At 46.2% G+C, this 23630-nt stretch overlaps 5 protein-coding genes across 5 annotated transcripts; 4 read left to right on the top strand and 1 right to left on the bottom strand.

Annotated features, from left to right (window-relative positions):
• Positions 1–1646: 1646 nt before the first annotated feature.
• EDB91DRAFT_1153224 (uncharacterized protein) lies at positions 1647–3025 on the top strand. The gene is made up of 5 exons (XM_041319512.1): positions 1647–1794; positions 1850–1898; positions 1947–2034; positions 2080–2120; positions 2174–3025. The coding sequence occupies exons 2-5, from the start codon at positions 1870–1872 to the stop codon at positions 2697–2699; spliced, it is 684 nt and encodes a 227-aa protein (XP_041173666.1). The 5' UTR covers positions 1647–1794; positions 1850–1869; the 3' UTR covers positions 2700–3025.
• A 2548-nt stretch (positions 3026–5573) lies between these two features.
• Positions 5574–6171, top strand: EDB91DRAFT_1338468 (uncharacterized protein; the record flags this gene model as incomplete). The annotated part of the gene is made up of 5 exons (XM_041325624.1): positions 5574–5675; positions 5701–5802; positions 5886–5984; positions 6029–6047; positions 6085–6171. Coding segments are annotated over 5 exons (409 nt in total), but the record flags the coding sequence as incomplete, so codon positions are not given.
• A 3464-nt stretch (positions 6172–9635) lies between these two features.
• Positions 9636–12600, bottom strand: EDB91DRAFT_1084917 (uncharacterized protein; the record flags this gene model as incomplete). Its single annotated transcript, XM_041315827.1, has 11 exons — positions 9636–10134; positions 10300–10612; positions 10682–10788; positions 10847–10975; positions 11028–11416; positions 11452–11697; positions 11857–11878; positions 12065–12253; positions 12309–12347; positions 12406–12474; positions 12521–12600. 11 exons carry the CDS (start codon positions 12598–12600, stop codon positions 9636–9638), a joined length of 2082 nt encoding a protein of 693 aa, XP_041173664.1.
• Positions 12601–14004: 1404 nt separating this feature from the next.
• Positions 14005–17944, top strand: EDB91DRAFT_1238870 (uncharacterized protein; the record flags this gene model as incomplete). Its single annotated transcript, XM_041321773.1, has 14 exons — positions 14005–14550; positions 14616–14688; positions 14722–14803; positions 14853–15018; positions 15076–15224; positions 15277–15330; positions 15433–15674; positions 15734–15925; positions 15975–16091; positions 16119–16352; positions 16392–16853; positions 16903–17094; positions 17116–17150; positions 17903–17944. 14 exons carry the CDS (start codon positions 14005–14007, stop codon positions 17942–17944), a joined length of 2586 nt encoding a protein of 861 aa, XP_041173663.1.
• Positions 17945–18777: 833 nt separating this feature from the next.
• Positions 18778–19463, top strand: EDB91DRAFT_1084915 (uncharacterized protein; the record flags this gene model as incomplete). The annotated part of the gene is made up of 4 exons (XM_041315826.1): positions 18778–18864; positions 18911–18963; positions 19014–19189; positions 19261–19463. The coding sequence occupies 4 exons, from the start codon at positions 18778–18780 to the stop codon at positions 19461–19463; spliced, it is 519 nt and encodes a 172-aa protein (XP_041173662.1).
• Positions 19464–23630: the final 4167 nt, after the last annotated feature.

The raw sequence follows: 23630 nt of genomic DNA, 5'->3' as shown, positions 1-23630 counted from the left end.
CGTAAGCAATTAATTCGGGAATCAGCGCCTCCTGTTCTGAATCTCACCAGCACGTGTTCTGGTCTCGTTTCTTGGCGGTCCCCTTCTCCCCGCAACCCAAGACGCGTCTCCGCCACGCTCAGGAGGGTTTGTTATACCGCAGTCTCCGGCGTCTTGTGGTACAAAGTTCCTGATCCCGAACAGTTTTTTGTAAAACAAAATCAATCCCGCGTTTATTCGAGTTTTCAACGTTAGTCTAGACTACAGCCTACTAGTTATCTCGAGCGCTTTGCTCCAGACGGCACAGATCGAGACATGTGGCGGAGCCAGACCCTCCGCTCCGAGCTACCCACCATGCGATGAAAGCGAAGTTCGAACTTCCGTGGCGCACTCAAGTTGGACTAATAAACACTTTTCCGTATCTCACTCAATCACTCCACACAAGTGTACTTGTCTTACGATATACCTACAGCAGTCCCCGTTGACTAAGTTTTTATTTTCATTTTCATTCAACCTCAGTGGGCGTTGGCGGTGGGCATCAATATTCAAAATGTGCGGCCATCAGTGAATTGATGAGTCCGTGATATGGTAGCTGTGAGAAATATAGTGTGAAATAATTTTGCTACTGCTGAATATACCTATGTATACGGCAAGAAATATTAGTGATCAGTACATAGCCATAGATGTCTGAAAATTCATTTTACCATGAGGAGTTCGCGACAAGATAACGACATTGCGCCGTCGCAGCGATCAATGTGCAATAGCATCGTTAAGTCATACTTGTTGACTCATACCATATCCCTTCATTTATATTTTAAACTACCAAGTGATATAAGACTTTATCGTGGAAAGGACCATTAGCACTTGTAACCTAATGTAGATTCTTATGAGAATTTCCGACAAGGTCATGAATTTGTGTAATTAGGTAAACTTCAAAAGTAAGTAACTTATGCATCCATCGACGAAGATCCGGGCTCACAGCAAGTATTGCTGGTATATAGGTAGCAAAATGAAATCATCAGATTTCTCGAATCAATACGTGTAACTTGGCTGTAACGGAAAAACGCAATCACGAATCACAACACACCATCCCACAGACAAATCATCACAATATGCCAATGTCGTTGGTTGGGTGAAATAAAACCTCGTAAAAGCCAGTTCCCATGTCGCGGCATCACTCACAACCAACCATTACAGCAACCCCTTACTTCTAGGTCCCATGCATTGACCCTACTTATTGAGAAGTTCCGCCGGCTGCCAAGCTGGCACTCAATTCGATCAATCCTAATCCCGAGAAGTACGCAGGTCCTAGGCCTGATCGGCAACAAGCTAATACACCGATACCGAATTGAAATCTACAGAAATTCAACTACATGTTGCATAGATCATAGCGTCCAGCGACACTAGTACAGCCTGAAAATCTATGGAACGACACAATAATGATTCCTCACAACATTAACCACAAGGAACAAGGGGCGCCCATTGATTTGCTCCGATTTCCACCAATCTTCGGCAGAAGGACCTATTTTCGCTGAGGCATCATCCTAATCACTGTGGGAAGTCAAGGGCCAATAACGAGAGCCTCGTTTATGGTTCATGTGGTTCGTTTATTCTTTGGGTGTTTGTTTCTCTCAGGTTCGAATTTTTCATAGGGGTTCATTCTTCACCATCTCGTTATTTGCCGCCGCCGGCTGTTGGCTACTTGGCCATGACGTATATTCTGCTCCGAAGGTATATTATTCAAGACTTCTCATCTCGTTATTTGCCGCTGCCGGCTGTTGGCTACTTGTTCATGACATATATTCTGCTCCAAAGGTATATTGTTCAAGACTACTGCATGTCGAATATTTAAGGACTGCAGGGCACCTAGTCTCCCCCAACACATCCAGCATGGACTCCCCCGTCAATACTTGGAACTTGTAGGCTCCATAACATCCATCATTGCTTGCCTCACCGTTCTTTTATAGTACAACCATGCCACGCCAACTTATAGTCGACGAAGTGGATCGCTCCTTTGTCGGGCTACCTAGCAATCTCCCCTACGCTACTAATATGGTGAGACTCCCCTGATGGTCCTTCTTGACACTGATCAATCAAAAGACGTCTCCGAGCTCAACAACACCTATCCTGTCAAATTCAAAGTTAGTCACTCCTTCTCTTCCCTACTACACGCAAATTGTTATCTTGCCAGCAGTTCCCAGTTCCCTGTATTCCGAGGCCCCAGCCCCAGCCCCAGCCACTCTAGTTCCCTTACAATGGGAACCAATTACTCTGGGCCCGCTTCGTGTATTTGTGGATCCCCGCTACATATCGACTTCCTTCATTTTGCCATCCCCCACCCAAACGTAGACCCGAGCCATTCATTCCCGCTGATGATACCTCCACCTTCAGCTACGGAGTCTTCGCAATTGATATTCACGTCGCATGCCACCAACCAGCCGTACCTAATCCCGCTACAGAGCCATCCCTCATCTCCCCTCCATCTGTCCTGTCGATGGGTAAATGATGACATACTCTGCGAATTCACAGGGACACTGGAGGAGTTGAGAGCACACTGTCAAAGCGATCATTTTTCTGGACAAAAAGATGCGAAGATAGGATGCCAGTGGGATGGCTGCAACTACCGCAAGCGCGGTAACCGAACAGTTCATGTCATGCGACGTGATTGCATGTGGCGCCACACCCGTGAGGCCCACCTGAGGTTGAAGAGGGGTACCTAGGCTTGCATACCTGCTTTGCATATTCATTTTGGTCTTATTTTCGCATTCCTTACGGTACACCCCCGCTAGCCGTGCCATGCTTTCTTGTGCTGTGTTAGATCTGCTATGGTCACTCGCTCTTTGCTTTGTTCATCATTCGCCATGGATTCACTAAGTCTCACGTTTCATAGCTTTTAAACGGTCCCTTACTATATTTTCTGGTCTACCTTATAATCAGGAGCAGTCGCTCGTTGTCTCAATTCTTTGATATTATGTCTGTCTGTCCGTGCTACCTGCTGGGCTTCCATGTGGTCTGCATTTAGCAGTATTTCGTCCGCATTTGAAAAAGAGACTTTACACGAAAACCATCACCCATTGCGAGACGTTATGGAATCTCCGCCCGACATTGCAGGTCTGGAGCGGGGTGTAGTGTCAAAACTTGATGTTATGAATTCTCCATGGATCTGATACATTGCGGGTGCATCCTACAAGGCAATCACAATACTGGCAGTGCAATGACTGAGCTTCGAAGTCATTTTGAGGCGATCTGCAGTTATTCGTACTTCCCAATCTCCTGGGATCAAAAGACGATGGTTTGTCACCAAAGAAGACGACTTGCACTTGCACTGTGTTTTGAAGAAACTGCAAAGCTCGCCAAGAAACTAGACACAGGAACGTGGAGATCTGCTACCTACACGACTTGTATATGGTACCACATACTCTAATTTCTCAAAGTTAATGTTCAACATATGCCAATAATTTTGAACGTCCGCGGCAAGTCCGTGTGTTTGGTGATTGACTCGGTGCCTGCAACTCAACTTACTTAGCACGCGAAGGAGCTGGTTGGTTAGTTGGTGAAACTTTACTCCAGTCAGGAGTTCGAACAGCAAGAGGTATGTCTATACTGCACGATCAGATATTTCTGTTTACCCCTTGCTTCAAGACTGCTACTCGTACCACGACAGAACGCTGTTCGCCAAACTCGGGCTCGGGCTCTTGCGCAGCGTGGCTCTGAAGGTCAAAGAAAGTGCTGCCAACGAACGCCCTACTATATCAAGACCTGCAAGAGAAGCCAGGGATATCTTTGAAAAACATGGTGGCAGATGAGGAGAGCCTTGCTGGGATATTCTGATGTAATTTGGGTGTGCCATCATCACTGAGATCTGTGATCTATGTCATCAATTAGGCCCGCGTTATCAAGAGGAAACTTAAGTCACTCTCAAGTACTGCAGTCCCCATACTCAAAGTACAGCCTAATGCTTTCATTTACAACCAGTAATGCACGATTCCTGCACCTTCTCGCAGCCGTGGCAGCCCACCTCAAGCTTCTGTCCCCATGAACCATACATCAGACTTTGTAACGAGATTTACTACTAAGACTATTAATGATTACATAAGTGATCAACCTAACTGTCTAAATACCCGACCCAAAACTGTACGGTAGTACTTACTCCTCGAGCATAGTAATTGCACATTCCACCTTTCTCTGATGGCCTACATAGCTTCTCCCTCCATTTATTTACTTTCAACACCCACACTTTGTCTCCTGCGGCTCGCGGCTCGCGGCTCGCAACCCTACTCCGAGGCAGGTCACGGCTCTTCCCAGGAATGCGTTTCGCCTCCCCTGCTCGCATTTGTTTCACACCCTTCCGATTATCTCTACACCCTTTCTTGTTAGTTGTTACTGTGCTCCTTGATACTTGCTACGCCTATACTTACGCACCCTCCTTTGTTTTCAACCATTTAATGTGGCTGGAGTTCCGACCGCCGGCCGACGCTGTTGTAATATAATGTAGTAAGCCAGATTCACGTCTGGGTCCTCTACAAGTGATGTTTTGCATGCTTTTTGCTTCTTCCCGCTGCTTCCGATAACGCTCACTCCAGGACGTGTCATCCCAGTGAGGCCCTCAGCTCGCTTCCTCCCATCTTCCATTGTATTCTCGTCCTCCACTGCCTCGCGACACCTGCTGTTGCCTATCCTTACCTCCTATTGGATGTTGATGAGACTCGATTGAAGTCTATTGAAGATCCGGAAAAAAGCAAGTCGCCCCTAGAATCTGGCATCTACCTCTTGCTACACATGCTGTGCATACTCTGTTTGCATCAGGCTCGGGCCTGAGCCTCTATGAGGACGATACCTGACAATAGATGGGGACTACACATATCTTGATGTGCATAGCATCTTTCTTTCTGCTGCTCTGTAATGTTACGGGCTTTAACACAACGATCTAGGAACCTCGCACCCACTTCCTTAAATGGCCGCTAACACTAGATTGTCAATTAAACTGTGATTTTTAAAGCACCTTGCCAGTCCTCGGCGACTCCTTGCCACATCGATATTCATCGATCTCATTCATGATCAGAAAATATGGTGAATGCCTGTTTCAGTTATTTCATGCGCGCTGAATCAAGTTTACTGGACAATCAGCAAGGCACGCCAGCAGATGCCAGACTGCCAATTTGATCCAGTAACCGAACACACGGTTTGACATATCTCACAAGATCCTAGCCTATCCTAGCTCGCGAGTCATAAAATAAGCGTGCGTGCGCCACATTTCTCTCGAAAGACCTATGCCTCGTGCCCGTCCCGACATTCGAGGGTTCGTGGGCTAATGGCCACCCACCCGCCTCATTCTCACCAGTGTATTTTTGTATGATCTCGTTTCGTAGATGTCCCGCTCTCCTCGCGCTCCGAGACAGGTCCTCGACGCAGTCAGTCCCTCGGTCTCTGGTGCGGCGGAACAAATTTGGGGGCGCATCTGGCGTACATTGAACATTCGCATGACATCCGTCGTATATTCGTTGAGTGCTAGGACCTCATACGGATATGCTGATTATGGCTAAATCGTGGCGACATTCTACAGCATTAATATTGTCCTCATGGCTGCCGGCCAGATCCCGCGCGAGTATTCCCACAGCACATACCCCTGCCGACTGGTTTCGCTTTTCGACAAGCTCAGTTAGCCTCCTCAGCCTAGACCTTCTATGCATCCTGCTGTAAGGTTGACTTATAGTTCGATAGGGAATTGGTCGAGAGGACTGGAAATGCGAGACGTGTCGTTTTACGACACGAAAGCGGAAGCAACGAGGAAGTCTGTAAGGCTGGTGCTGTGAGGATCGTTTCGTGTGTGGAGCGGGGAATCAGAGTCCGTATTCTGCTATCGTTAGGGTTTTTACATGCGCAGTACTTATACGTTCGCGGGGCAGTGTAGCTAAGCCAGGGTGGCGTGAAAATGAAGAGCAAAGTGAAAATACTGGTGAAAATACTGGTGAAAATACTCCAGTGTATCAAGGGGAGAATGGGATGTAGGTACAAGGGGAGAATGTATCCGTGTGACTCGGATGTGAAGAATTCAGCTCTTCGCATCAGTGAGTCACGTGGCTGCGCTGAACGTATGGTAAGTAGGGAAACGCACGGGTACGGGTAACACCGCGGTTCTTTGCTGACGGGTTTGGCGGGTACGGGTACGGTGTTGGATATTCATACCCGTGACCATACCGCGACCCTTTACCGCGGGTTGGCGGTGTTTAACGGGTATGACTTACCAAATCGGGAACCTTGACAGCCACTGAACACCGTACTATAATTCTCTGTGTCGGCTTACTCTGAGTGCTTGAGGATCACAACCCAATATTTGCTATATTGATTTCTGTCATGTCTTTTGTGCCCCTGTGAATCATTCTAGCAATTTATCGAGCTGACACTTTGCTACAGAGAAGCTCGAGTCACTACCATAAAGCCAAGGCAAAAACTCGAGACCAGTAAGTCTACCAAATCGTCTCTCCATGAAAACCAAGCTCGCAAAGAAGGCATCTGATGCCTCGTCTACCCACCCATCGTCTAAGTCTATCTCGTCGTCCAAGATTTGTTGGCCAGTGACGACGACAAAGCAACGGCTGATCCTGATCCTGATCCCGCTGCAGATCTCGGTGCGTTGCTTTCCATTGATTTTGCCTACTTCCGTGAGCAATCCTGGGAGAAAGAGTGGATCGATACTGCCGAGCAGCTTGTCCGTGAAGAGTTTACTGATAAATACGAGAAATCTGCCGAGACTACTGATGACACTGCAGCGGATGTAGTCTGTATCCAACATTTAATTCTACACTGACACTGACAACTGTACAGAATGAGGATGACTTTGGTGACTACTCACTTGGTTCCATGTCTCATACCACCAGTAGCGAGCTGGACGAGTTCCTTCGATTGCCAACTGTGAAGACCAAGGACCCACTTGCATGGTGGCAAAACAACTGCCATACTTATCCAACGTTGCATCGGATGGTATTAGACTATCTCTCCGTCCCAGGTATGCCACCCTCAAATCCTTTTTCAATCAATCAATGCTTATTATCTCGCTCAGCAACATCAACTGCGGTTGAACGTGTCTTCTCGCAGGGCCAGCAGCTCCTTCATTTTACTCGCAACCGACTCGCACCATCAACGATTCGTGCTTTTCTCTGCCTCGGAGCCTGGGGCAGAAGTGATCTTCTGGCGATGGAGGACCTTCTAGCCTCTGTAAAGAGTCAAAAACGGAAGCGAAATGAAGTCGAATCTGAGGAGGACGACGAGGAAAAGTAGTAATATCTATTCAGTTGTTGTTAATACACTCTTCTTGGTAATGTACCCGCGGTGTTCAGAGACACCGCGGTGTTTTCCATCTAACCGTGGTGTTGACGGGTCGGTGTGTACCCGTGAGGGTACGGTGTTGGCGGGTATAGGTACGGTGTCAGCTTCCGACCCGCGGTGTTACCTGTGCGGAACCCTAATGGTAAGTTCGAGCGTCTCGCTTTAAAGTTGGTTCGGCGCATAAAGGATATACTATCCTTACACTGCTCAGTTGGCATACAACAAATGTATCTTCTTCCCGGCCCTGTCTTCTCCGTGGATTTCGAGACCTCCATTTGTTGTTTTGTTCGTACTTTATTTCTTCATTAGAACTCTCTAACAAGCAGGCTTTCAGATTAACAGCGTCCGAGAAATAAACTGGCAATATGGGGGTGCTGTGAGGTGCTGTGGGGATTTCGAGAGGTGGCACAGCGTTGGCGGTGGAGATCAATATTCACAATGTGTTGCCAAGAACACAGTGCGGATGTAAGTTGCGTCGTGCGCGTTCTTTGTTCATCCCTAAGCAGTCCCCCCAAAGATGTTGTCTAATTCTCCAATTCTAACAATTACTCACGAGCAGTGCTTGGTTGAGTGACGCTGTCAAACCCATGGCGCCTTCCAGTGCGATGCCCGAAATGACCGGTTCCCATGTTGCCAACCTTCCCTGCATTACGTCCTGTGCCACAAGTTACTGCGGCGTTCAATCGGGTGGCGTCCAATTTTACCAAGATCTTGACGAGTACTATGCTCTGACGGCAGGTTAGTATCAAAAATCTACGGGAAATCCAACTACATATTGGATGACTTTCCGTAGGCTAAATAATCCGGAATAGATTATTTCGGAGCCTGAAATAAATTTGCAATCCTGTCAACAATTTAATCTATGCAATGATAATCCCCCATACGCTTAGTTCTTTAGATTTAGTCCAGTCCTCAATGGACAATCTTGCAATGCAGTACCAGCTTCTCAACAACGACGAGGCAGAACTTTTTCATGATGACGAAGGAGCTCAGGTGGTAGCTGCAGCCCTCATTTGTGGGATCGAGGTATCACGGCAAGAGCGCATTGATGCGTGGAACCCCCATCATTCATACCTTTGCTGACCCCAGCTTCTCCCCAATCCTCACATCAACACCCCTTGGCAGGTGTTATACAACCAGCCCATACAGCTATATAGATATATCCTAAGTGGACTATAGTCCTAAAAGTCCGATACATACTATTCTCTAATCATCCATTGTCCACGCGGATGTATCCTGGATATATCCTGCATGAGAATCACGTTGCCGGCTTCCTGGGCTTACAAATCACTGTTCTGCGGGGGGTGGAATGCTCCATATGGATATTTGGCAGCTCACATTGGGGGTTGAATGCTCCATATGGATATTTGGCAGCTCACCTCCATTTGCTCCCTGCCATTGCCCCGCCTCCCTTGTTCTCCTTGATGGGATCAGCAGATGGCAATAGGATCTGACGATAAGATCACTTCTTGTACCTGTCAAGAAGCAATATGGCTGATGCATTGCACAGCACTGGCCAGACCTTGTTCGAAAATGTGTTCTTCAACCGTGAGAACAAATCGCATGACTACCAAGGCTGCCTTTCTACCTCCTGCTCTTCAGCGTCCAGTTCTAAAAATCATTATTATACTCTTTCGGGTGCCCATTTTCATCCCACTCACATTCTTCAGTAAACACTCTCCTCAATCCAGTTCATTCCACCTTGTCTCCTTTTGTGAGTCTTTTTCTTTTGTCGATGGCTCTAACTCTTATCCTACACAGGCAATTTCACATCCTCGCTCAAGTCTTTCTCTTCAGTAAACACTCTCCTCAATCCAGTTCATTCCACCTTGTCTTATTTTGTGAGTCTTTGTCTTTTATCAATGGCTCTAACTCTTATCCTGCATCATTCACAGACCACTCCCATGTTCGCACAAGAAACTTCCCGCCAGTTGAAGTTTTTCAGTGTGTATGTGATGTTAGCCAGTGGCTACTGCACTGAGTATTAGTGCGGTTCACCACCTTAGTTAGTACTGTACATAATACTCTGACTTGTAACAACATTGTAGCTTGTTTTTACCATGTGGTCAAGGACTGAGGTTGACGAACGTTGACAACTCGAGGAACAGAGATGGGATTCAATGAAAAAAAACTTGATTCTTCATTAGTACTGCAAAGTTCAACTACGGTATATACAGTATCAAATGAAAGAGGCAGCAACAAAACACAAACACGAGAAAGCATAAGTGAATAAACTAATAACAGGGAGTCTGACAGACGGCATGAGCTCACACCCTTGGCCTTCTGTGCGAGATAATGAGCACAAGCGGTGTAAAAAAAAAAAAAAAAGCTTACTTCGCTTGCTGGCCCACATGAGCAGATGAATCAGGGTCATTGCATTTTGAAGCCACAGTTGATAGCATGTTCTCTTTGCAGTTATTGCCGATTGAGTTGGCGATGATGTTTCGTGTTGATGGTATGTGTGCGCGCCTTGTTCTACGTGGTCCGTTGCTGTCATTCCCATTGTCTGTTGGAACCACATCCAGTTGAGCCTCGTTCACAACATCTGCTGAAGCAGAAGTGTGGGACGGGGTGGATGGAGGGCGCACATCCAGTTGAGCCTCGTTCTCTACTGAAGCAGAAGCGTGGGACGGGGTGGATGGAGGATGCGCGTCCAGTTGAGCCTCGTTCACAACATTTGCTGAAGCAGAAGTGTGGGACGGGGTGGACGGAAGGCATGAGTCTTCTGTGGGGTCTTCTCCCATTGAAGACGCAGAGAATGGATCTGGCCTGTCGCTGTTGGGCTCCTCTGCACTTCCAGGGAGGTGCGCAGTGGGATTCGCAAATCCGCTAGAAAGTAAATCAGCTGAGGGTAAACGGGGAGAAGTGGAGGGTAAACAGGGAGAAACTGGTGGAAGGGGACAACGGGGCATTTCAACCGCAGTCGGAACCACAGGAATGGAAGGTGTCTCAGGCAGAGGAGAAATGTGTGACATCAAGTGGTCAACAGTTGACATTGGCATATTCTGTGCCAACGTCTCAAGGAAGTCGTCGAGGCTGTCAGACAGCCAGCTTGGTTGATTGTCGCCAGAGAGAACATTGTCTGAGCTGAAGGGTGACATTGGAGTGGGAAATGTGGGAGACCCCAAAGAAGGAAACTCGGATAAGTCCAGGAATCCAAATGTGCCTGACAAAGATACATCCCGCTTGGACAAGTTGTTCATCATATCTGATGATGATTGATTCTCATCGCCAAAGCCGTCTCCCCATGATGAACTGGAGCTGCTTGCTCCTCCCATCTTCTGAGCCTTCAATACTGCGGCCTCTGCTGTTATCAATCAAAATGGTAAGCCTTTTTGGACAAGATGTTGTGGTTGGTCACATATAAAACACTTACGGTACACACAATATAGATAGTCTCGAAACGGTCCCGCTATCTCGCTCTCGAATTTTGGGTAAGCTTGACTAAGGTTGTTGCCCAGCTTCATTGTCCCGACATGGAAGCTGCCCAGTTGAGTCTCTCTTTGCCTCTCGCGTTTTGAGTTTCTAATGTAAAACATACCTCCAGACATCAATCAGTCCACCTAACTCAACAGATGGACCCCCAACAAGAAGGCTGAAGGATAGACCGGTGGCATCAGCAAGACCTTTGAGGAATTGGTTTGCGACAGTGGCCAGTTTGGTAAGATTCCTTCGTGCATGTCAGGTGATACTAAAACACAGTGAACTGGAGCAGGACATACCGCTGCTGGTCTTCATCACTCCAAGGCTCAGCTTTCTCCTTACCGTGCTCTTCCTTCTGTGCATGTATGTACTCCTTCACTTTAGCCTTGATCTCCTCAGACTCACCTGCATATAGAGCAGCAGTCTCTTTTTTCACCAGCGCTACTCGCTGACCATTGGTGAGTGATTGTGTTGCTTGCGCAACCTTGAGCGTCTCTTGGATAGATTTCTGAACACGATCGGCATAGTACAACTTGGAATAAGCTTCGTGCTCCTGAAGCATACGTGTAGGTTTTTCGCATTCAGTTATCTTCCGCACAACAGCATCGAAGACATCGCTGGCATTCGCTTTCGCCTGTCGCCCCACCTTTGACCCGCTGAAGTTATTTTTGAATCTGGTATGTAATTTCTATCGCGCATTTTCAGTGTCATTGTTTCGGTGACAATGTCAACAACACTTATGGCTTTCCGTTTGTCAATTGCCTCATTATGTTCTTCCAGTGTTAATGGCCCCGGTTCGATGATATGAGTTGGCCGAGGCTCTGGGAATGCCTCGAACCATTTTTCAAAAAGGTCAGCGAAGAAATTTTTGTGGTTTCTACTCTTGTTGCTCTGCTTTTCAGAGAACATTTGATACCACAGTTCAAGCCACACCTCCTGCTCGGATGTCGTCCATTTATGAGGAGCCATCTAATTTTTATTATTTCAACATTAAGTCATCTCAGCAGATGAGATCGAGTAGATACGTACTTGTTAACGTTAATTGACGCGTTGATCAATGAGACTAGGCGTTTAAGCGAAAAGAATATTAAGATGCAGGGTAAAAATCAAGACCGATGTCCCACGCACGGACACATAAAGGTACAGAAGACTTTATTTACTACATAGATGAAAGTTCAAACTAGTAAATATCTCCTAAAGACTCTGAAACAGGAAGCGTTTATGTTCGTATTGTAGTCTTAGATCCATGTCCTGGACCATCATGCAGGAGAATAAATCCTGGAGGGCTGACAGTACCTCTGCGGCCTGCTTAGACTCGTCCTGCGCATTAATGTACCTTCTGCCTGTAACTCTCGCTCTTGCAATATCCTCTTTGATCTCCTTGAGCTCCCGCAAAATCTCCTGGACGATCCCCATTACATCACAAATGTTGTCCGAGCAGTGTGTCTCCAGAAAGTCGGTATACATCGCGTCAAGTGTCTTGCGAGGTGAAGCACCTAAGTAGGTCAATAGGCGATTTTTTTCCCTGTACATACGAGTATATTCATCAGATAAAATTAGATTGCAAGAGATGAACATACCTAGCGTGTTTTTGATCTGGGAATGATTGGTCTGAGTTGCTGTTGAATGCCAGTAGTTTAGTTGTGTGTACATTTCAGAGATAAAAGAAAGACCTACATGGTGGAAGATGCGCTAGCCTGGGCGCGATATCTTGCTTTCATTTTTGTACTAATTGTGTTCTTGTTTCTGGTGTGAAATCAGTTAAAGCCTCAGTACCAAAATGAATTCACACCGTGCATAGTATGCTTGTCTGTGCATTCGCTTTGCTTCCCGGAGCTCTTTGGTAGTTTTGTAGAGCTTTGGTCTGCCCATGTCGGCAGATCTAGAGTAGCAATTGTGGTGCAAACAGTATGTATATTCGTAAGGGGAGTTTGGAATTTGGTTGAGAAAGGTAGATAGTCATGTACACCATTTTTGGTTCAGGTGTCGTTGGACTTTTATAGGTCTTTTACTGTATGTGCTGACCGCAAAGTCTCTAAGTTATTGTTATTTCACAAGCTTAAATTTACACCAGCTTCGTTGGTAGCAGACAGGATATATTGTAAATATCATATGTACATGTCACTCTTGATCTATAGCAATAAGACGAGCACGAATAAAGTCTGATAAATCTGGCACAGGGAATATGCAACGTCCATCGCCATACATAGAACGAGCACGTCTTGGATTAAGCCATGCCCAGGTCAGCCAGGATTTTAGGGTCTATATCAGGTGCGCAGTCATTATAACTCTGAGAGGCTATGAATAGTATTGACAACTCACATATTTACGTTCCTTTTCAGCTGCGCACAGCTCTGACTTCTCGTCTTCACTCAATGTGTTCTGCTCTATAGGACGACCAGGCTACACAACATCTTCCTCAGGCCAATTCTCCAGCCACTCCTTATGAACCAGCGTCAAGTACGCAGCTTCAGCATCAAACCCAGTCAATTGCCATCTGGTCAAGTGGGGCATCACCCATGTGTGCTGTTCCTGTGTGGGCTGCCACCTCTCGGACATCTAGGAACCACTATGAGCTCTGGCCTGAATATCGGTATACAGCTCATACTACATACCGTTATCTGTGATTATGGGAGGAATGCGCAAGCAGAGTTGCATTGCTCTGGTTTTTTAGGTCAGTTTCAACTGTCCATGGCGATACATCGTTTGTGCTTCTTAACAAGCTTCTAGGATTCGCCAACAGCGCATATGGTATGTATGTTGGCATATGTGCCACTAGATATATCACTAATCTACCCTAGTAGTCAAATTTGATGTGTTGATGCTTAGAGAGGCAGCACTAGCCATGTCACAGTCTGGATGCACTGGCCGTCCCTCTAAACATCCCAAGCTTGTCAGACATACCCTACCAGACCCCAATCAGCCCTCGAATCATGTTGACAGGCATCGCATATTCAGCTTGCAGCCTAGCGGTCAAATTGCGCTTCGGACATCTTACATTCCCGCTAGCTCACTTGAGAAGGAGGACGAAAACATACCTTCGCACACTGTGCCCGCTGGTGCTGACTCCACCATGCCCACTGACTATGATCCCTGGAACGAGATGGAATACTTTGAGGCAGATGATGATGCCTTTGGAGGACCTGAGACACCAACAGCCAAAACGACACATGGTGGGAAAACCCCAGGAGTAAGTCTCTGGTGCTATGTTGATGGCGCATTTAATCTGACAATATATAGTATAATCCTATGGCCCTTTGGCTCCATGAATGTCAAATGTACGTGAACGAATTTATACGACTGGAAGGAAGAGGTCAGGGCGCACACACGCAATGTAAGTGTGGTAGCCAGGATGCGATTTTCCGCTGTCAGGATTGTTTCTCTGTCGAACTTACATGCCGGTCGTGTGCCATTGGATCACACCTCAACTCCCCGCTCCATAGATTCAAGGAATGGAGAGATGGATTTTTCCATCCTGTCTCTTTGAAGTCCATGGGCCTGCGAATACAACTGGGGCACACACCAGGCACCACCTGTCAGAAACCAAGACCCGCCTTTGGTGATGACTTTGTAATCATCGATACCCACGTCATACACCTTGTTGGACTCAATTTTTGCGGATGCGAGCACGAAGTTTCGCACTTCAAACAGTTGCTTCATGCACGCCTGTTCCCTTCCACAGTAACCAACCCAAGAACAGCAGCAACTTTTGCTGTTTTGGAGCACTTTCACATACTCTCGTTCGAGTCCAAAATCTCCGCATATGAATTCTACCATGGCTTAGCTCGGTGGACTGACAATACCGGTATAACGCCCATTCATGTAAGTCTGTCCTCGTGCATGTTTGCAGCATACTTACCCCAGTGCAGGATCATTATTCAGTGCAGGATCGTTATTCAGTGTTTCTCCAGATAGTTTACCAGTGGAGAAACACCAAGGCACTCAAGCGTTCTGGCAGCGGTCATAATCCTGCTGGCGTCAACTCTACTTAAGATGGGGATCTCGCAGTTCTATGCCCCACGTGTCCTCATCTGGGGAAGAACTTGCCCGATGACTGGAAAAATTCACCTGAGCAGTACATACTTGTCTGATTTCACAACGATGCAACTGACATAATGATTTAGATGGAAATTTGGCCTTTTCCTAGCCATAGATGCCAACTTCCGGCTCAAGCGGCGAATGGTGTCGAGCGACATCAGAGACCCTGGTCTTAGCCGAGGGTGGGGTTATTTTGTCGAGGAAAAGGAGTATAAGTGTCACCTACATGCAAACGGTGAAGTTGTTCAAGAGGTGCGTGTTTCAAGTCACAGATATCTTGAATTCGTATCTGACAATCTGCATCCCCAGAAAAGCAACTGCATTAGTCACAATGCAGTGAACATGGCAGACACAAAGTCTGCAAAGGGGCTTGCTGCTACGGGTGTGGGCACCGTAGACTGTGCGCGCCACGATATGAAGTTACCTAACGGCGTTGGCAACTTACAGAAAGGTGAAAAGTAAGTTGATTCTCAGGCATGCACTGTCCGTCTCTAACTAACCTCATGTTAGATATCTCAACATGGATTACCTTGTCTTCTCCGCTCTCACCAGGTTCTCTACACTGTCAACAATCAACTTTTCCTACGACATCGCTTGCCAATGGCATAAGAATCTCTGAGATCGCTTGCCCATGCTGCCACCTCGTCTTCAGTTTGATCGAGACAGCAAGACCATCAACTACTTTGTGCCGAAATTTCATCTCGCTGCGCACATCGAAACTTGCCAGACTCAATTTTCGTTCAACTGGACTCTGGGCGTGGGACGGACTGACGGCAAAGCGCCTGAGCAAGGCTGGGCCAACATTAATCGTGTAGCCAGCAGTACCAAGGAGATGGGCCCTGGGGCCCGACATGATACCCTCAATGATCATTTTAGTGATTGGAACTGGAAGAAAGTTACGGGCCTTGGTGAGTGTTTTATTCTTTGCATCTTCACAAATGTATAGTGCTTATACAGCTTGTTCTAGGTAAAGTTATGCTACGAAAGATTAAAGAAGCAGTCGTGGTTGAGAAGGAGCACCGCCTGGCTCTCTGGGAGCTTGAGGATTCGATCAATGAGTCAGATGCAGGAACCGCTTCCCTCACTGCATGGAGGGCAGAGATTGAAAGCTGGGAGAAGGACCACTTGCAATGCAACCCATTCCAGAGCAGAGTTGAAGGTAAGTTTTTTTTTGTGGCGATGATGACACATTGCTCACAAATTTACAGCAATGACCCAGGCGGCTGTGCGGCTTGAGTTAGCACAATGGGATGCAAAAGAATTGGAGGAGGGCTCAGCAATATCCCTCCATGCTGAAGTTACCTGCAGTGTTCTCATTAGTACAGGTATTGACCTGGAAGACACTCAGTAAGTTATTTCAACTCTCTCACATGGCGTTGCTAAGTATACTTGTATTTTTAGACGTTGTTTGCGTGTTGATTCGTCCACACTTGGCCAGCACTCAACTGATATCCAGAAGACTAAGATCTTGACTCGAAGAAACGCACTTCAACGTCGCCTAGACGCATGGACTGACATTCAAAGACTCTACATGCCAGCGGTTCCGAACCTCCGAATATCTGCAAGCCTCCCGACCCAATCCAGTGGTGATGATAGTGGCTGTCCAGTCCCAGATCCCACTTCAGGAAAGGCAGAAGACTTCCAGTTGCTTCTGCCTTCTGAAGTCTGCAATATTGTGCCATGCGACAAGACACTTCTTGAAATGGAATGGTCCCTGCACTTTGCCCAAGCCAACGACGCTCTGAACGACTGCTGTTCACAGATCCGACTTCGCTGTCAGCTATATCAATTCAAGGTTCAGCATTTATGCAGCCAAGGGCCCAATACCCACACACGCAAAACTCTGGATACGGTCAAGGAACGTCTTACCCTCAGCCATGCCAAATATGCAAGCGCTTGTGAGGCACTCGTCTCCTTGGCTCGTCATCTTGATCGGATAGAATGGGAGCATAAACTCCAGCCTTTGAAAAAGGCACACCTCAGACCAATCAGGGACTTCGGTCAACAGACGCAAGGCACGACTATAATGTCGTGGATTTGGTTGACTCAAGGAATATCTTCTGATGACACTGAGGGAATGCAGGAGTGTAAGTCAATTTTGCTCTTTTGTCGTCATATACTGAATTACGGCGGTAGCGCTTTGTGTCGAGTGGTGTAAAGCCCGAGCACGTCGTAATAGATGGTCGGAGGAGATCCAGCTTTTGTTAGAAGAAATGCGATGTACTCTTGTATTTCTTTGGTGGCAGGGAGACTCTTGGGACTCCCGTGCAACCCTACGAACTGACGGGCAGCCAGAGGATCAGGAAGGTTTGATTGCCTATGCTCGCTGTCAAGCTTACATCCGATGAGGTTTAGTGGCAGTGTTCACGGAATATTGGAAGAGAGTCCCACATCTTGTGGCCTCGAACTTGGATGCTGATCCATGCGCTGATGATGTCGATGGGGGGATTTCTTTGGATGCACCCCCTTGTGAGTACATCGAGGGAGGTGATGAATAAATAGCATCCTGTACCGTGATTGTGAAGGTTAATTGATGTGATTCTTGATCTCAGAAGTACATAGTGATATGGTACCTAGTGATATGGTACCTGGAGAGATCGCGAGATTCCTGAGGGCAAAACATTAAAAGATATGTTCACGGAGGATGGACGGCCACCCCTCCGAGCGCCGTATATGCCATTCTGAGAAGTTCGGTAGGCTGGCTGGTCAATAACTATACAGAACGGATATATCCCAGCGTGGATAATTAGACTTAAAGATGTATCGCACTTTTAGGACTATAGCCCATAAGGATATATCCTTCTGCCTGTATCCTGTGATACAACAGCCAGAACGATCGAGCGTTTATTACCACCATGGGTATTTATGTAACTACCTTCGCCTCGCTGCTCACCACAGGTTTTGCCCAACTCTGGTATGAGACACCCATCCTTTGCGATGATGTGAATGCACGTGGAAATACACGCATTGAACGGCGCTCTAAATGTAGGGATGGAAAGTAAATTTTCATTGACGGAGGGTGGGGATTGGTTGAGCCACCTGCTGGCTGATATTGCGTGGGATGGGAGGCACAGGCCAATGCAGCGTAGTCAGGTTGTAGTTTTGTACTAAGGACTTGGTATTAAAGTCTAAACAGACGAGGGAGAAAAATGCGTCAACAAAGTTGGCAAGATGTTGACGACACACCTTTGTGTGACCTCAAGTGGTGCTACGCACAATGAGCAATGCATATTATGTCAGTGAATATCGCTGGCGTTAGTGGCCTAAAACGGACGAAAGGCGATATTCAAGTCTGTAGGGGGGGGGGGGGGGTACCCCCCTACAGATCAAAATAGAATTAAGGTTTGAAAGAGGGGGGCAAAAAATATTTGTTTGCAAATTCACCTCAAATGAACAGCGGCATCACGGCACACCTTCCTAATGTAGTCAAATTTATGATATGATATTATAATCTATATATTTTGAGCCTATGGAAAGTCATCCATTACATTGACTAGTGTGTATTAAAATCTATGCAACAAAACAGTATTAATAATTCATCGAAGACTTAAACACAAGGAACAAGGTGCACTACTCAGATGTATGTTTCAGCACCCCGTTGATTTTCATCATTCTCTGTCAGAACGGCCAATTGTCTGAGAGGCATTACCCTCAATCAGTGCGAAAAGGAACCTGATTCAACAGCCGATAACATCGTCCTCATCCGTATTTTTTTTTTCCTATTCACATCATCCTTTGGAGAAAGCAGATCATGCCGGACCATATCAAGCCACAAATACAAGGATGGGTTTTCCTGAAACAATTTGACAGATCCATTCTAGACCATCTCGCCAGTAGCGGCCATTGATCGCTTGGCTACGACATGTTTCCTGGTGCCATTCCTTGCGTAATGCGCGTCAATTCAGAACTGCAAAGAAACTCTTCTCGCCCGGACCATCCAGCATGGATTTCTTCATAAATACTTGGCACATTTAGGCCATAATATTTATCATTCTCTTTTACAGTACAACCATGCGAAGCCAACTTGCGGTCAACCAGGAAGTCCCTGATGATGACATTGATTATGTCTTTGTCAGTCCACCCACTAGTCTCGACATTGTAAGACTTCTCCAGACGGTCCCTTCTCACACTGATCGTTCCAAAGATACCTCCGGGTTCAATGACATCCAAACATGAGATTGCAAAGCCGACGATCAAGTTAGTTCCTCCTAGCATTCTTCCCTACAGATATCTAATATCATGACTAGCCATCTCGCTGGCTCCTGTCATAACCCTCCAATGCTTGACAACGGTACCCAGCACTACGATCCGGTCTTCAGAGTCACCAGCATCAGCCACTCTGGGGCTCCTGCAATAGGAGGCAACTACTTCACATCTTCCTCGTACACTGGGCCATACAATGACATTCTATATCCAACCAGTTGTATTATAATTTAGTTCCACTGCAGCACCATCCCTCACCTCCACTTCTTCTGATGCCCTGTGGATTTACAGGGACTCTTGAGGAGTTCAAGGTCCATGGTAAAATGTGTCACTTTTCTGTGCCAGGGAATGCCTATATTGAATGTTTGTGGGATGGTTGCACGTACCATAAGCGTGGCGACCCTACAGTCCGTGCCATGTGGCACGATTCCATCTGGTGTCATACTTGTGAGGCCCATTTGGGGTTGAAGAGGCTGAAGAAAAGGGGTACCTAGGTGTGCACGCCCCTGGGCTTTACATATTTATCTCAGTCTTGCTCATTGCACTCCGTCACCGCTAGCCATGTATTTTCTTGTGCCGTGTTAGATTCTAATATCTGCACTCGCTCTTTGTCTCTCATTTCATAGCTTCTTTCCAAGATCCTTTATGTTTTCTGGTCCACGTTAAAATGAAGTGCAGTCGCCCATTCATGTGACTCTCGATGGCTTCAATGCTATATCTGCTGGTATCGGAACATGGGGGGAGGGGGGCATTTGGTGCCTGCTAGGTACTCGTACGGTCCACATTTAATCTGCAGTTAAAAATACAGCAAGAGAGGCCTGACATGGAAATCATCCCACATTTTTTTTGTTTCCAATTTACATCTTGTGAGAGTAGTACTCTATGTAAGACAATACAATCTAGTCTAGGGATCCTGTGTCCTGCTGCGCCTCTAGATCCATGAATGCCCTGGTGTAAGGCGTGCCCCACCAGTCCGCAGTTTCCGCCTGCCATTATAGACATGCAATCTATCAGAGAAGCGACTTTATAGGTACGCGCGTGTAATGATATCTAAGCCAGATGAGATTGTCTGAACGTGTACTCAATCGCACAGGTGCGATTTGAGGTAGGGATCTATGTGGATGCAGTAGGTAAAAGTGGATATATGCTGCGATTGGCGCTGAGCGTGGTGTCCGGAACTGACTGACTGAAGCCAGGTGGGGTGATGGGATTCAGAGTGGGCGAGTAGGGTGATGAATTATGAATTTGAAGGAAAGGTATGATGATTAGGCTTGAGAGAATGTAGGGGCGGTGAATCTGAATTAAGGGTTGCAATCTCCGGTTGTCCTGTAAGGATTCAATATCCTTTATGCCCCGACCGCGCTTCAAAATGAAGACGATCGAATCGCCACGTGTTCGAACTCGTCCATGTGACACACTGATGCGAAGAGCGTCACTCTTCACATCCGAGTCACGCGGATACATTCCTTTACATCTCCTTTTCACTTTCTTTCGTTATCTCACCTTGTGCTCACACTCCACGATCTCCTTGCTTCACTGAAGTATTTTCACCTCTCCATATGCTTCATATTCTCATTCAGGTCTAGCCAAGTACTCGAAAACGTATATAAACCGCCCATGTACACTCATACCTATAGCAGAATCCCAGACGCTGATTCCCCGCTCCAAGCTCGATCGAAAACTATCGCAGAAAAGTCCTCGTCTTATACATTTTCTCTATTCGTCTCGTTCGCCGTTGCGCTCGTCACTTATCTACTTCGTCTCATTACATTTCCCCTTCGAACTCACAACTAGCCTTACAAATTTGGAGCCCACCACGAGGGGAATTGTTCTCAAGCAACCCCTTGCACCCCAAGTTTGATCCGCTGATCTCTTCCTTGATCTGCTGATCGTTCTCTTCTAGAACCCGGTCTTTTGACCAACTTAGAATTCTCGCAATTACTAAGTACTACCACCCTAACGCGCAGCTACACCTCCAACAGAACGAGCCATCTGCACTGGCCACCTCGAAGAACACCTCAACCAAGAAACGCCGAAGCCGTGCCAACACCTACAATGCCCTTAGTACCTCCCCTCCTGACACAACAAAACCATTCCTCGACACCCCGGCCTTTACCCCAGCTCGCTATAGATTAGATCAACGCACCAGACCTTTCCAAGACGCAATGGATGGACCGACAGAATTGTCTCCACATACTGCAGTCACTTTACCCTTGATACTAACAGCCAGCTGAGGGTGAAAATTCCCTGTTCCAAACAGGCCAGCTGATGTGGGCCCATCAATGTACTGTTCTGTTAAATACAGGTGGGCCGACGTCAAGTGTTTATCTGATACCAACAGGTGGGCCCATAGTATGTGGTATAGGAAATAAGTGTACACTTTTCTATTGAATTTGGTAGATAGTGTGGTTGTTAGTATATGAAATATGTACCTGATACAAACAGGTGGGCCGGTCAATGTGTGTTTGTGATAGCAACAGGTGGGCCTATGGTATGCGGTGTAGGGTGTAATAGATAAGCATAGATATTTCTATTGATTTTGGTTGATAGTGTATGGTAGGTAGTGTATGAAATATGTACCTGATACAAACAGGTGGGCTGGTCAAGGTGTGTTTGTGATACCAACAGGTGGGCCAAGTGGGTCAGGGATCTGATATATCAGATGGGCCGAGGATACTGGTCAGTCAATGGGGGTCGGTCGGTCAATGGGGTCGGTTGGTCAATGGGGGTCGGTCAATGGGGGTCAGTAGGTCAATTTGGTAGGTCAATGGGGGTCGGTCAATGGGGGTATGTTAATGGGGGTCGGTTGGTCAATGGGGGTAGGTTAATGGGGGTCAGTAGGTCATTGGGTCGGTTGGTCAATGGGGGTCGGTTGGTCAATGGGTTGGTAAGTCAATGGGTCAGTCGGTCACAAAAACATCGGTTGAGATATGACTGAAGTCAAAAAAATCAGTCAAGATATGGCCGAAATTGAAAAAATTGGCCGAGGTATGACTGAAACGGCCGAGGTATGACCGAAATCAAAAACATCAGTCAAGATATGGCCAAAATTGAAAACATCAGCCAAGACATGATTGAAATGGCCGAGATATGACTGAAGTCAAAAACATCAGTTGAGATATGGCCGAAATTGAACACATCGGCCGAGGCATGACTAAAACGGCCAAGGTATGACCAAAATCAAAAACATTGGTCGGGATATGACTGAAGTCAAAAACATCGGTCAAGATATGGCCGAAATCCAAAACATCGGCCAAGACATGATTGAAATGGCCAAGATATGACTGAAGTCAAAAACATCGGTTGGGATATGACTGACCAAAATCCAAAACATCGGTCTAGATATGGCCGAGATTGAAAACATCGGCCGAGGCATGACTTAAATGGCCGAGATATGACAAAAATCAAAAACATCGGTCGGGATATGGCCAAAATCAAAAACATCGGTCGGGATATGACTGAAATCAAAAACATCGGTCTAGATATGGCCGGGATTGAAAACATCGGCCGAGGTATGACTGAAATGGCCAAGATATGTCCGAAATCAAACACATCAGTCAAGATATGACTGAAATCAAAAACATCGGCCGAGGCATGATTGAAACAGCCGAGATATGACTGAAATCCATTCCTAAGCTTATTTGGAGTGTATATATTATATAGCCAGCCCAGGACACACATAGGATCCTTCTACAGGAACAAAATGATAGAAAATCGCATTTTTGGCATTTTTGATGTTTTTCAGTATCTTACCCTTGCACATCTGATCAACCCTGTTCATATATCATGAGAATAGTATATATACCTCCTTTCATGATGAAGATCAGTTCAAAATAGGTTGTTGGTTTGAGATACTGCATATGCTTGCTATTTCTACTGATAAGAGATCAATACCTTCAAATCATCAAAATTTAATAATCAGAAACTTGGAGTACATTCACAATATATTCAGTATCATATGTATAAATTTACAGAACAATCCAACAAGAATTGAATGCTGAGGAAGTGAAATAGATAAGAAATTGAGTGTGAGAAAGCTCAAGGACCCAAAACATCGAAAATGGTCAGTTGAGCAATAGTAGGGCTTTAATGCTAGGTCAACACACATTTACACTACATCCCTTCCACTCACCCCCTACCCTCAGGGCAGTTCGTAGTATGGGTTCCTTAGGTAGTTTACGGTCTATCCTACATATTTTTAATGAAATCTTCAACTTGAATTATATATAAATGTGACTTTGTGCAGTTGTCTACCTGTTGCAAAAACCAAAAGACCACTCCAGGATCAATTTCAACTGATCATTTTGGACCCAGTTGCCTTCAAATGGGTAGTACTCATCTAGGCAAACACCTTGGTTGTCTAATCTTCAACAATGGTTCAGATCTGAGAAAGTTATGAGCCATAATTCAGATTTCAGTCACATCTCAGCCAGCCAATGTCTTGCATTTATTTAGCTTATATCTCGGTCAGATGATAACCGATTGACATAATAAGACTATGGATATGATCGCCTTTACTGGGGCTACAACTGTTGTTAACAATGTGAAGCATAAAAACAACTTTTGGCCAGCCAATATTTTGGATCTCGGTCATACTACTTAGATCTTGACCGATGTTTTTGACTTCAGTCATGTCTCAGCCAATGTTTTTGATTTTGGTC

The sequence above is a fragment of the Suillus paluster genome, assembly GCF_016628075.1.
Source record: "Suillus paluster strain FC165 chromosome Unknown EDB91scaffold_61, whole genome shotgun sequence".
Classification (NCBI taxonomy): domain Eukaryota; kingdom Fungi; phylum Basidiomycota; class Agaricomycetes; order Boletales; family Suillaceae; genus Suillus; species Suillus paluster.
This window is presented reverse-complemented; position numbering and strand designations above follow the sequence as displayed.